We start from the raw sequence: 13,532 nt of genomic DNA, 5'->3' as shown, positions 1-13,532 counted from the left end.
TAGTGGGTTTTTTATTAGAAAAAAAGGTCATTGGCTATTGAAACTAATAGAAAACAGTTGGCCTACACGGAACATACTGTATGTTTTAGTTACCCTGCAGTCTACTGAATCGGAAACCTTTCTTTCTTTTCCTGCCTAAATTAGTTTTTCTTCATTACACTTAAATATCTACACTTTTTCATCGACATGGTTGTTACAGTGACATTATTAGACTATTCGTTCTTATATGTGGGGTATTAAATAAAAATGCTTTGGAGTTCGTATAGATTTTGAGTCCTAACTTGTGTTTTTATTTTTTTGACAAATATATATTTTAATTGTTTTAATCTAAATAACCTTTACTCTGTGTTTTTCTGCTGCATGCTGGATGTTTATCAGTGTGCATTGCCAATGCAATGCACACTATTGTGATTCGTTTCCCATCCAAGTCATCTCAACTTTGCCATTCTTCTCCTCCTGCATACTTTGTCCTAGAGCTGCCTTTGTAGTTTATATCTGTAAAGCTCCTGTGCCAAAAGATGGCTATGCCTTTTGGTGCCTGTAAAACTTATAGTTTATGAAATATTAATGTTTAATGAATTATAATGGCAGTCAATGGAGCCTTGTATTGGTCCAATACTGCCCCATGCTGTACTCAACTTGGTACTGCATCGTAGTTTAATATTTCAACTCAGTAGTTCAGTGTTTACAGTACTAATATGATTGTATTTTGGTGTTTTACTATAATATTGTCTTAATACTGCTTGATTGTTGTAATATTATGAATTTTTGTGTCAATAATTGTATTGGCAATGTGGCGTCTTTCTGCACACATACAAATCAACCCCTGCCATCATCTTCTGCCACAGCTCCACTGGTCTAATGCTCTATGTCATGGACTTTCATGTGGGAGATAAGGGTTAAAAACCCAGCTAATGCAACTTTAACAAAAACTCTCTTCAAATTTCATATTGTCACACAATTACCTTAATTACAAACACCTGCTGACGTGACAGGCTCAAGCTGGCATAGAAAACACATTTGAACTTAGTCGAAGTTCATTCTGCAAGTATGCTGCAGGCAAAGCCATGCTACAAGGCAATGCACACTTGTTTTTACATCTTAAAAACCCATGTCTAGTTGAGTTTACAGTCTATGATCGGTAAACAGTACAGAGAGCTGTGTGTTGTTACGTAATCATGAATCACCGTGGCTTTGCGCGTGCCACTCGAACGGGCCAGCGGGCGCGTGTGATGGAGAGCGCATGCGCAGTCGCATCTTAGCTCGGCAGCATCAGGACCACAAAGAGACCCAGCAGCGAAGAAGATGGTGCTTGTAAACACTGCGAAGGGAGTGACGGCGTCGCTTTGTCGGACCTCCTCGGCCGTTCGCATCGCTTAATGCGCTGCTTGAAGTTAAACAAAGACAAGTGAAGGTAATATTTAGCCACAAAAAAAGCGCGCGACGTCCGACAGAAATTAGCGAAACGTATCGACTTAGCCCAATGACGACGGCTGTGAAGCTCCGCTGCTCTGCGACTGGCTTCAGACGGATTCCTCCAGTGTCACTTCTACTTGACGGGCTTTCTTGTATAATGGTCGCCGCTTTCTAGTGGGATGCACATCAGTGTTTGGCCGTACTCACTCTCCGTCGTAATGGCAGCTCTGTACCAGGGCACGGACGCCTCCTCTCCGGACAAATTTCTGGCCCTAAAAGACGTGAGAGAAGTGAAAGAGGAAACAACGCTGGACGAGAAGCTCTTCCTGCTGGCATGCGAGAAAGGTTTGTCCCGATTTTTCACCCAAATAACACTAATGCTCTTTTTTTCTCTATCCAGTATTAGGTTAATGCAGTATTTTGACCCTAACTACAGACGCTGTACAGGCAGATGTGGATTTTGTGATGTCTTAGCCAGTAACTGCCACTTGACCATATAAAGTCTCCATAAACACGTCTGCAGCTGAAACTGTCCTTTGAGGGAGATGTTATTGTTACACAAGATTAAGGGGGCAGCTGGAGCCTAGCCTGCTCTGTTAAAACCACCACTGTCTGTGCATGTGTCTTCCCAATATGATTGTGCAAGAATCCGCTTACCATTCCTGATCTGCTGTGCTTTCTCAGGTGATTACTACATGGTGAAGAAACTTCTGGAGGAAAACCGTCACGGCGAGCTCAACGTCAACTGCGTGGACGTGCTGGGGCGAGATGCTGTGACCATCGCCATCGAAAATGAGAATCTAGACATTCTGCAGCTTCTGCTTGAGCATGGTTGCCAGGTAGCCAACACAGAGACATTTCGTTTACACTCTTGACTATAAACCGTGATGTTTTCTTTAATTATATGTACGTGTGAAGGCAACAGATGCCTTGTTGGTGGCCATAGACTCAGAAGTAGTGGGAGCTGTGGACATCCTCCTCAACCACAGGCCGAGGCGATCCTCAAAGCCTTCCATTGCTGTAAGTCTGTTTTTATCACCGTTGTTAGCTCCTCTTTAAAATAACTGAATGATGTTGTTTTCCTTTTCTTATAATTTTTGCACAGTCTTTCAGAGGTTTATCCCATCTTTCTCAGAAATTGATGCAGCGCATTCAGAACCCTGAATATTCCACCACCATGGACGTCGCTCCGGTCATCCTGGCGGCACACAGGAACAATTACGAGATCCTGACCATGCTGCTGAAGCAGGACATATCTCTTCCCCGGCCTCACGCTGTCGGCTGCGAGTGCATGCTGTGCAATGCTAAAAACAAGAAGGACAGCTTAAGACACTCCAGGTACAGACCAAATCAGTGACTCAGAACCAAAAATATATATATTTTATCCTTTCTTTTTTTCTTTTTTTTTTCTAAACTCTATTCTTGAAAATATGAGCTGCAAATCTGTTTTCTGTTAAGTGAAACATGCAGGAAACATTTCAGCTCTGTGTATTCGTGATAGCCTGTAAATGTCTTCCTTTTACAACCGCAAAGAAATCAATTATATAACTTCTTTTTTTTTAAAAGCTTTCAGCTGTACATTCACCAAAAGCTCTGCCCCACATAGATCTAATGCATTTTATTATTGTCCAGCTCTACTTGTCTAGCTTTAAAAAGACAATATTAGTATCTTTTCCCAAATGCACTTGTTTTATACCTAAATCAAAAATTTTTTTTCATTTTTAATCCAAGGAAAACTGGACAAAGCAGATATGTTTTCACAGTTAAGCAGTGAGTGCTGTTTTTCTGATTCTGCCTTGGATTTGCAGATGAGATTTTGCTGATCGTGTTCACTGGGCAGTTTTATTCTCCCTCCCACACAGAGCTCTAAATGAATCAGTCTCCAGAGTCTCTGCCAAACAGCACAGAGTATAGGGCAGGTACAAATGAAGCAACTAGAAAAAGGATTGTTTCTCGATTTGATCTTTTGTGTCTTGTTCCATTTGTTAGTAAATATCAGTTTTGTTCATCTGTTATCTGCCGCTTGTTCCAGAGTTGGGTCACAGAGGCAGCAGCTTAAGCACTGAGGCCCAGGCATCATTTTTCAAAGCCACCGCTTCCAGATTCCAAGGTATTCCCAGGCCGAGACCTTGGGTTTTCACCAGTGTCTTCTCCCAATTGGACCTACCTGGAACACCTCCTTAAGGAGGTGTCCAGAGGACATCCTTACCAGATGCCCGAACAACCTCAACTTGTTTGTCTCCATGTGGAGGAGCAGCGGCTCCACTCAGAGGATGTGTCCAAATCCATTGGCTTCTTCCTTCCAAGGACTTGGTCTACCTGGTACAGGTGGGCCGGGTCCTTTGTTGACCACAAAGACCAGAAGAAAGCGGATGTGAATTTGGACGGTCTAGCCCTCGGCTTTATTCCCACCCTTTTCCTGGTTTATGTTTTGTCATCTAGCAACCAAGATAACGCTAAACAGAAGCAAAAAATAGATTGAAATTACCAAAAATATTCATATTATAAATTAATAATAATAAAATAATAAAATAAATGTTCAAATTTCCCCACTGTGGGATCAATAAAGTTTATCTTATCTTATCTTATCTTATCTTATCTTATCTTATCTTATCTTATCTTATCTTATCTTTAAAAAATTAGATTAGAGGCAATATTTGAAGAAGTAAGGGACCCGCCGTTCAAGCTAATTTATTTCGCCATACGAGCATGTTTGATTTCTGACAAGAATAATATTTAAAAAACACGTCAGTTAAAATGGCAAAAGCCAACAACACAACCACTTTAAACTTTCAATTTTTACACTGCCAGATTTTCATTGAAAACTGCACTTCTGTGTCTTGCTTCGTCCGCTATAACAATCAAAAAATAAATAAAATCTCCCAGTTGCAATGCCTCTTGGTATAGGGTAGGCAGAGAAGGATCCACCGGACTGTCCCTCAAGTCATGGGAAAAGAAGATTCATATGTGGGCTGCAGTGTTGACACATGCAATGAATTTGTTTCCGGCTGTTTGTGTCTCTCTAGTATTAACAGTATACAGATACTTTACAAGTAATTTACACACAATATACAGAAAGATACACATTATACTTAACTAAATCAGGATGTAGCTGTGCGGTGTGCACTGTGTTATTCACAAAAAAGCAATACGACAACAGTGTGCAGAGTGAATATTAAATATTAGTGCAATAGCAGCAGTGTAAAGATAGATGATTATGAATAAGGTGCAGTAATGTGGAAAAAATGCAGTAATGTAGAAAAAAATTGGAAGAGTCTTCAAATTTGGACAGTCTTCAGCGCATTGCTGTGACGCACTTTGAAGGATGCAGACCCTGAATTGGGACACAGCCAGAGTCTCTCGCTGATAACTGAAATTCTCACTCTATCTCTAAAGGAGAGCCCAGTTACCCTGAGTAGAAAACTCATTTTGACTGCCTGTATCTGCTTTCTCCTTCTGGTTACTAACAGAGTTTGTGGTCATAGGTGAGGTCATGAACATAGGCCATCCAGTAAACAGAGAGCTTCACCTTACCAAAGCAATTTGGTTCAATATTAATTGAATGCAAGGGGATTCAAAAAAATCACAGACATTTGGTAAAACAACAAGCTGTATGTTATTTTATCAAATTAAAAGCTAAAAAAATGATAACGTGTCCTGGGAATTTAAAGGGTCAATATCATGTAAAATCTATTTTTTTATTATGTTATAATGTTAACCTCTCATCAAAAACATGTTCAGAGTCTTGCTTTGACTCATTCATGCATGTTTGAGAAATCCTGTGCTGTCCTGAGGCAGCCAGGCAGGGGAGCAAAAACGACCGGTTGGGCCTAGAACCGCCTTTTGGTATCAGCTCCTCCTCTGGGCTGTGTCTCCAAGCTGAGCTTCAGTGTTGCCAGATCTTGCGACAGAAACAAGCAACCAGGTCTATGAAAATAAGCCCAAAATAAGCCCAACTGGCAACCCCCCACATTGTGTAAAATAGAGGTAAATTATAACAGTACTGTATAAACRTATACATTTATTAYTKMATTATACATAAGCAACAGCAAAATTATGATAAAAATTACCACAAAAAATGAACAACTTTAATAGTTTGAATAAATTCTTTTAATAACTTATACTTTTAAACTGATATAAGAAAAGTGCATTTTGCAGCAAAATGACAGTACAGTCAACAAAACCTCCCAAAATCTTTTTGCACGCTCTTTTTTCCTCACTCTTTATTATAATTTTCCTCATATTTTCCTGATTTACTGCAACTCATTCTCACTCTGTTTTGTCACTTATATCCAGAGGTGAAGACGTAGTTTTTGCTGATATGACAAAAAAAAATGGCTCTGGCTCATATTGTTCTCTCTCTCTCTCTCTGTCTCGCTCAATTCATGCAATTTAATCAATAAATTCCAAACAAATTAAAACTTATCAATATTTTACTGTACTGTACTGCACTTGTATCCCAATGTAAGCAGTGTATTTTATTTTTTTTTATTTTTTTGTCTGTGCACCACCTGTGTAAAATGTCCCAGTCCATTAAATCGAGCGCACCAATCCCCACTGGTGTTTTAGAAGTAGAAGCGCATTTGCGCTGTATCAAGTCTCCTGTCAAAAGTTCTGAACGGGACCGGACCGCACTTCCTCACCCCTGCTTGTTTCCCATCACTCTGGGCTCTGGTGTGTGTGTTTGAAGTGTGCCGATGCAACTCGAGCGGGAGCGACAACCAGGAAATGGGGGAATCGTAGGGACAAACCCACTACTCCTTGTGTTCTGCTTCAACAGGAGCAGAGTTAAGATGTCATTCGGAAAGAAAGACAAGCCCAAAATAAGCAACTCACGTTCAAAAATAAGCCCTAAAAACCGCAACCCGTGACTCACGGAATTTACAAGCAACTTTAGAAAAAAAAGAAGCCCAGAGTCACTTATAATAAGCAGACCTGACAACACTGCTGAGCTTCCTCATCACAGAGCAACCACACACACACACACACCCAGCCCCATGCTGAAATGGGCGGGTCAGAAGTGGAAGGAGGTTCTTAAAGAGACAGAGGCCAATTTCAAGGTGTTTAGAAATAGAAATAATGTGAAATCAAGTTTATTTTCTATTTAAACATATAAACAACACTTTAATAACAACTGAAGGTGACATAGATAATTTATTATGGTATAGAATTTAAATATATGCCTGAGAAACATAACATTGCTCCTTTAAAAATAATGGTTGTACAGATGATACAGTTTGGAGTAGTTTGCCATTTAAAAGATTCTGCACAAGAACCTGTGTGCTGTGTCTGTTCAATAGTCTTTGTAATCGAAAAGTTTTAGTTGTTTGCCTTTTGTAACCACCTCATTTCTATTTATTTATTTATTTTGTGCAGGTTCCGCCTTGACATCTACCGCTGCCTGGCGAGTCCCTCTCTCATCATGCTGACCGAGGAGGATCCTATTCTCAGAGCATTTGAGCTCAGTGCAGACCTAAAGGAGCTCAGCCTCGTAGAGGTGGAGTTCAGGTGAAAATTGTGCCAACCCATCAGCCATGTTTACCATCAGTGAAACTATCCAAACATTATGTCTACATGTGCACACAAAGATGTTAATAGTGATAGACAAGGCCCTGAAACATTTATGGACACTGATTGCATCGAATTCCCTCGCTGTAGGAATGACTATGAGGAGCTGGCGAAGCAGTGCAAGATGTTTGCCAAGGATCTGCTGGCTCAGGCTCGAAACTCTCGAGAGCTCGAAGTGATTCTTAATCACACCTCAAGCGAGGATCACGTTGACAAGAGAGGCTTGCTGGAGGAGCGCATGAACCTCAGCCGACTTAAACTCGCCATCAAGTACAACCAAAAAGAGGTTAGTTAGTGAAAGGCTGCAAACTCCAATAAAAGTTTGTTGATATAATGATTTTTTCTTTTAATTATATATTCCCCGTAACTCCAAAAACCATATTAAAATTAAAACTGATCTCTTGTGTTCTGCAGTCACTGCCAAATTTAATATAATTCAGTTTCGGTGTTTCAGAGACATTATTTTGGCAACTTGAAGTTCTTCCTTCAGGCGACAGCAGTCAAAGACAAACTAAAGCTTTAAGTTTGAAGGAGTTGAATAATTTACATCTGGGATAGCTGTGCAAAAGTTTTGACCTGCATATCTGTATATGTAAGAAGCATAAAGTTTTCTTCAGCAGAACAAACATATTCTAAGGGATGTATAGTCCAGGTCCTGGAGGGCTGCTATCCTGCATGTTTTCCTTGTTTCCCTGCTCCAAAACACCTGATTCAATGGTTGAATTACCTCTTCAAGTTCTGCAGAAAGCTGTTAATCACCCATTTGTTCATATCATATGTGTTGGAGCAGAGTAGAACTACTGTATAAAACTTCTTTGTGGTGGATATTTATCTTTGCTACATTAAAATGTAATCCAACTCCCTTCTAGTTTTAGCAAGAAATTGACAATTTTTATTTAAGTATGTTTAACTTCCCACAAGTTTATGTAGATTGACTTTAAAAGAATGTTCTCATAATGTTAACTTTTTCTGCGTTTCTTCCAATGTCTTCCCTACAGTTTGTGGCTCAATCCAACTGTCAGCAGTTCCTCAACACTGTCTGGTTTGGAGAGATGGCCAGTTATCGTCGCAAACACACCTGCCTAAAGATGGGCACGGTGTTGTCTGTGGCCTTACTTTGGCCGCTGCTTTCCATCTGCTACCTTTTGGTGCCCCGCTCCCGGTTCGGCCAGATAATCCACACGCCTTTCGTCAAGTTCATCATCCACAGCGCCTCCTACTTCACTTTCCTGCTGCTGCTCAACCTTTACTCTCTGGTCTACAATGAGGGCAAGAAAAACACAATGGGCCCCGCGCTTGAGATGATCGATTACCTCCTAATTCTCTGGATCCTAGGTCAGCTTTTTATCTTGTAAATGTGATTATCACTTCATACATTTCAGAGTCCTAAATATTCGATTTCTTCAACTGAATAATTATCTATCATAGAGCTAAAAATAAAACAAGAAGTCAATCCTATAAACCATAATTTAATATAATAACATTGCATGATGGAGTGAAAATGGGGGATTCCTGTAAGGTCTACCTAAAGTCCAGTATCTTATATCCATAATTCTTTTAGGCAGCACGTGACAAATATTTGTTTCTATATTATGTGACAAAAAGCCTGACTTGTCTGTTGATATGTCAGCACTGATTCTGAGTTACAAGGACTCTTATTTCTCCCTTGTGGCCCATCTGAGTGCTGGTAAAGCTGAACTCAGCATGCAAGCAATACTCACACGAGGAAGTGCTTCAGCTATCTGATCAGGTGAAGCTGGAAAGTTACAGAGATAGGTTTTCTCTCTGGAGAAAGACCTCCTACCTTCCGTGTCTGCCAGGAAACCATTATCGCCCACTTTAGGTTTTGTTAATGGCCCTTCCTCCTTTCTGGGATGTTTGTGAGCGGCTACGCTTATTTTCTCCAGCTCTTACTGATATGGGTCTCACCCTTTTTATTGTCTGGTTTATAATTCATCCCATTAACCAAACGTGACAGGTAAAATAAGGCTGTAGAAGCCATTAACTTCATTTTTTAAAATGTAAGTAATGATTTTATGGTCAAATTAATTTGGGGAGGGGAGTGGTATAATGTAATGAAGTACAAACAATTTCACGAACAACCAACAACAAAAGAGCAGCATCAAGGATTACTTTAATCTTTTCAACTTTTTTCAATGTTGCCCCTCTTCAAAAGATGTGATTTGTACTTCAGAGCCCCCTGCTGCTTCAGCACATCATTCAAGATGAGTTAAATGGAAGATGAGATTGCTAATGATTGCTCTCTTCCAGCATCCTCGCGTTATCAGAATGTGAGCAGGAGCCATTACACACCCTACGAGTTTGATGTTCAGTCAGGCAGTCACAAGTCAAGACAGCTCTTTTGTTTTCATTTTGCTTTCCATTGTTTTGTCTTTCATTTTGTTCTTTTCCTCTCATCTTTCTCCTGCTCCCTCCATTCTGCTGTTCCCTGCCTCGCATTAATGAGGAAATCAGATGCTGGGAGATTGAGTGCACTTGGCTGCATGCATGTGTCTTGCTGTGTGTGTGTGTGTGTGTGTGTGTGTGTGTGTGTGTGTGTGTGTGTGTGTGTGTGTGTGTGTGTNGTGTGTGTGTGTGTGTGTGTGTGTGTGTGTGTGTGTGTGTGTGTGTGTGTGTGTGTGTGTGCTTTGATTTCTGGGTGTATCTCAAACAAAATGAGTGGGTGAAGAAACATTTGACGAGCTTCCGCTGCCAAAGCCTGTCTCTCTCTTTTGTTGGTTTTCTTTAAAACCATGGAACTGATGAATTTCTGAAAGTGTAGACACGCTGTTCTATACTTCACTTTGACTCTTACAGTATGTGTGCACATGAAGACTTTGTGAAATATTGGTTTTACAAAAAAACAAGCTAACATCCATCTTTATTAAATTCTACACACCTCCATAAATCCCACAGATGACACATTTTTACCCCATTTATCTGCTATATTTGCATCTCATTTGATCCCGTTTCCCCAGGGCTCTCTCAGGATGACTTATGATTGGATCCGGACAGGATTTTAAAATATTCCAGATGACATCAAAATGCCTTCTTCCAATAGTTTATATGCAGCTAAGTGTGAATTATGCTGAATTTCTGCTCCCTTGTAGGAATGGTGTGGTCGGATGTGAAGCGGCTATGGTACGAAGGGTTGGAGGATTTTCTGGAAGAGTCGAGGAACCAGCTAAGCTTTGTGATGAATTCCCTCTACCTGGCCACCTTTGCTCTTAAGATAGTTGCCCATAGCAAGGTACTCACTCACACATTATTCATGCATTTAAAAGATAAATTGCTACAAACATTTTCAATTTACTGACTGATTTATAGCTGCCAAAAAACGGATTCAACATTGAATTCATTTCATTTTTCTGAGACTAGTAGGTCATCGTTGCGTATATTAATCCTACTGTCTCACAGCTTTCACAGACTTTAGCTCATATTGAAATAAATCAAAGTGCTGCAATGAATTATTAAATGAGCACTAATGCATCTGTCAGATCAATACAAAGTATTACTGGTCACATGATCCAGGGTAGCTCCAGGGTAATGAGAATACATTCAACACTGAATTTAAGGAGTTGCATTTGAGAGCAGTTTACTGACAAGCCAACCTGTTGCCCATAACTCATAACACTTTACAGTTATGACTGGGTTTGACTTGAACTTTAAATTACAGTGCTTCAGGAAAACAATTTGGTCTTTTAAACACAGATTCTGGCTGCAATTAGAAAAACTGCATTTACTGCAAAAATGTAGTGTGAATGTTTAATGCTGGAAGATTTTTGCTGAAACCTGCTGAAGAAGCTGAAAAGGATTAATAGGAAAAATGTAAATGTGAGATAAATTTGAACATCTGACGTTTGCTGAAAGTAGGACAACAGAAGAGAAAAAATAGTAGAAAGATAGCAAAAAATGAGTCAATAGATCTGAAAAGCGCAAAAAAGTGACTGAAATCACCAAAAAAAAGCTAAAGGTAGATGAAACAAGATTAAATTAGCAGAAGCATTGACACAATAAAGAGCTGGGCAAAAATCACAGACAACAGCTTAAACACAAATAAAAGAAGCTCAAATGAAGCTGTTCAGCATGCATTTGATACCGCCCCCAGGTGGCAACAGGCAGCAACAAACATCTGGAAACACAAAACTCATGAATATTTTAAACATAAACAAGCTGGTACATCAGGGAACATCATGGAGGTCAGACCGCAATCAGCCAAGCAAAAATGTTACAAAAGCATTTTATAATAATGAGAACAGTGCACTGAACATTATTGATTAGTGAATTTATGCCACAATTTAAAGAGTTAAAGCTCTACTGTAATCTATATTTTCTGCAATTTTATCTATTTTAATTTTTATTTCAGGTTAAAGGTTGGGTATTTATGCTACTTGCTTTGATTCAGGAAAACGTGAGTTTGTTTAACTTAGAAGCTTGCAACTTCTTTTAGAAAGCATTTTTTTCCTATTGTTGAAATGAATGTGAAACCTGCTTTGAGTGGAAATAACAAAGTGTTGTGCAGGCAGCAAAGGAAGCTCTGTGTACAATACACTCGTTCATAGGAATAAAATCAGTTTTGTTTTCAGACAATTTAATGATTTCCCATGGCCTCAGGGAGGTGCTATTTGTTTTTATGGGATTCTTTAAAAAATACTTTGACATTTCCAGCCAATAAAAGGCTTTTAAAGTATTTTTTCCTGTTTAAGTACCATGTAGTGAATGTGTTTTTGAATGTGTTTGCTCAATCTGCAGTTCAAAGGCGAGATAATAGAGAGAAAGAACTGGGACGCCTTCCATCCCATCCTGGTGGCAGAGGGCCTTTTTGCCTTTGCCAATGTCCTGAGTTACCTGCGTCTCTTCTTCATGTACACCACTAGCTCCATTTTGGGGCCACTTCAGGTTAGCTAATCCTCAAAGGAAAATTAGTATTCATGTTTATTGTCTTATGGTGATTTATCCATCAAACACTTTGAATTAAACATAATGCATAGATAATAATGATGAAATTACTGTTTTTTTTATTAGTTTCTTTATGCAGTCAAAGCACTCTTCCACTGCCTGTGAATGTGAACATTCAAGGGCAAGCCCACACTAAACATCACACCAGCTGTGCTATGATAACATCATCATAAGCATCATCACAAACTCAGTGAATGTGAGCTGTAGATTAATGGGTTCTGTTGAGATAATCTAACAAACTGAGCACAACAACCTAAATCTTTGCAACTTGTTGTCATATGCATCATCATTTGGCTTTCATTATATCTAAATGATTGCCTTCATTTCACACGTAACTGACTTCTGTGGGGAAAAAAACCTGTCTCTTTTACAACCGTGGGAGATGACAATCCACAATTTGTTTGTTCTGCATCTTAGACTAATTGAAAACATGGCTGCATGTTACCTGTTAAACAAACTGAAATGAAATGAAATATGATGATATGTATCTAAAGACCTTTGAGCTGTTGAGTCCTTCTGTTGGTTATCAAATTTTTTATATACGTATATGAAAAAACTGGATTCATTTTTGTAGCATTTTAAGCCACAAACATACACCTTTTAACTTTAGCACACACTATTTACAGGCCAGTGAAAAGATGCTTGAATCACACAAAAGGTTTCAGTAATTTTTAGTGTTTGAGTAAACTAGTATTAAATTTACCATGGCCTCTAAAAGTGCCCAGCTTATGTTTCTTTGTTTGCAAAACAATTACAGAATAATTTAGCAGAACAATTGCTCTGTTTTCTAATACTTTGACTTTTTGACAAATCTGATAGGAACTTTTTTTTTTCTTTTTTTATGTGACAGTCAAAAATCTGGTTTGGATATTTTTCACTTGGACTCTTCAACAGTTTCATTGCCATAAAGTGTTTTTTATTATTATTCAATAATTCCATATACTAGCCAGCTGCTTGGAAAATTCATAGGAACAGCCAACTTTGTGCTAGAAGTTTACTGTATTATTTTTTTCTTCCATTTGTGTCCTGTTTTACATAAAACTGTCTTTAGATAGAAATTAACTTAGTATACTGTATTTCAGATTCCTTCCTGTTATTAAGCTTGGCCAGTGCCTGTGGTTGGTGTAGAAAAAGTCTGCTCAGTAGATCGTTAACGAGCACTTTTCACTCTCTTTTCTCTCGTCTTTGCTCCACTCATGCTGTGACATCAGCACATAGCTTGGCAGGGATGGAAAAATGATCGGCTTTGGAAACAAATGTGGCCGTGCGTTCACTCGCACTCACATGTCAGGCACGCCTCCCCACGAATGCACAGGCTCCCACACATTTCAGCACATTTGTGATATCTGACTAGGCCAGTATGCTCTCAGACAAACTCCTCCTGCCGCTCGCACGCACGCACGCACGCACGCACACACACTGGTGTTTGTCTTTTTTGAAGTCCCCATTGTTGACATTATGTATTCCCTCTCCCTGAACATCACACCTAACTGCTCAATCCTGATTTTAGCCTCCTCAAAACCCACAAGGCCAAGTTTTTACCACAAAAAGATACTTATAGGTTTACCTTTTGAGGTCCAACAATGTGG

At 39.4% G+C, this 13,532-nt stretch overlaps 1 protein-coding gene across 3 annotated transcripts in view; it reads left to right on the top strand.

Annotated features, from left to right (window-relative positions):
- The first annotated feature begins 1,173 nt into the window (after positions 1-1,173).
- trpc1 (transient receptor potential cation channel, subfamily C, member 1) overlaps positions 1,174-13,532 on the top strand; it is a 16,225-nt gene continuing 3,866 nt past the window's right edge. The window contains exons 1-9 of one of the 3 annotated variants that reach the window (XM_014013383.1): positions 1,174-1,761; positions 2,101-2,255; positions 2,335-2,436; positions 2,552-2,754; positions 6,793-6,924; positions 7,075-7,270; positions 7,983-8,319; positions 10,095-10,234; positions 11,737-11,883. In XM_014013383.1, coding sequence (XP_013868837.1) covers positions 1,596-1,761; positions 2,101-2,255; positions 2,335-2,436; positions 2,552-2,754; positions 6,793-6,924; positions 7,075-7,270; positions 7,983-8,319; positions 10,095-10,234; positions 11,737-11,883 — 1,578 coding nt within the window. In that variant the 5' untranslated portion in view covers positions 1,174-1,595. Of the gene's footprint in view, positions 1,762-2,100; positions 2,256-2,334; positions 2,437-2,521; positions 2,755-6,792; positions 6,925-7,074; positions 7,271-7,982; positions 8,320-10,094; positions 10,235-11,736; positions 11,884-13,532 lie in introns of all 3 variants that reach the window. The other 2 variants (XM_014013382.1, XM_014013385.1) reach the window with 2 other exon arrangements.

The sequence above is a fragment of the Austrofundulus limnaeus genome, unplaced genomic scaffold (genome assembly GCF_001266775.1).
Source record: "Austrofundulus limnaeus strain Quisiro unplaced genomic scaffold, Austrofundulus_limnaeus-1.0 Scaffold100, whole genome shotgun sequence".
Lineage (NCBI taxonomy): Eukaryota > Metazoa > Chordata > Actinopteri > Cyprinodontiformes > Rivulidae > Austrofundulus > Austrofundulus limnaeus.
The sequence above is the reverse complement of the archived record's forward strand: the minus strand, read 5'-3'. Positions and strand labels throughout refer to the sequence as shown.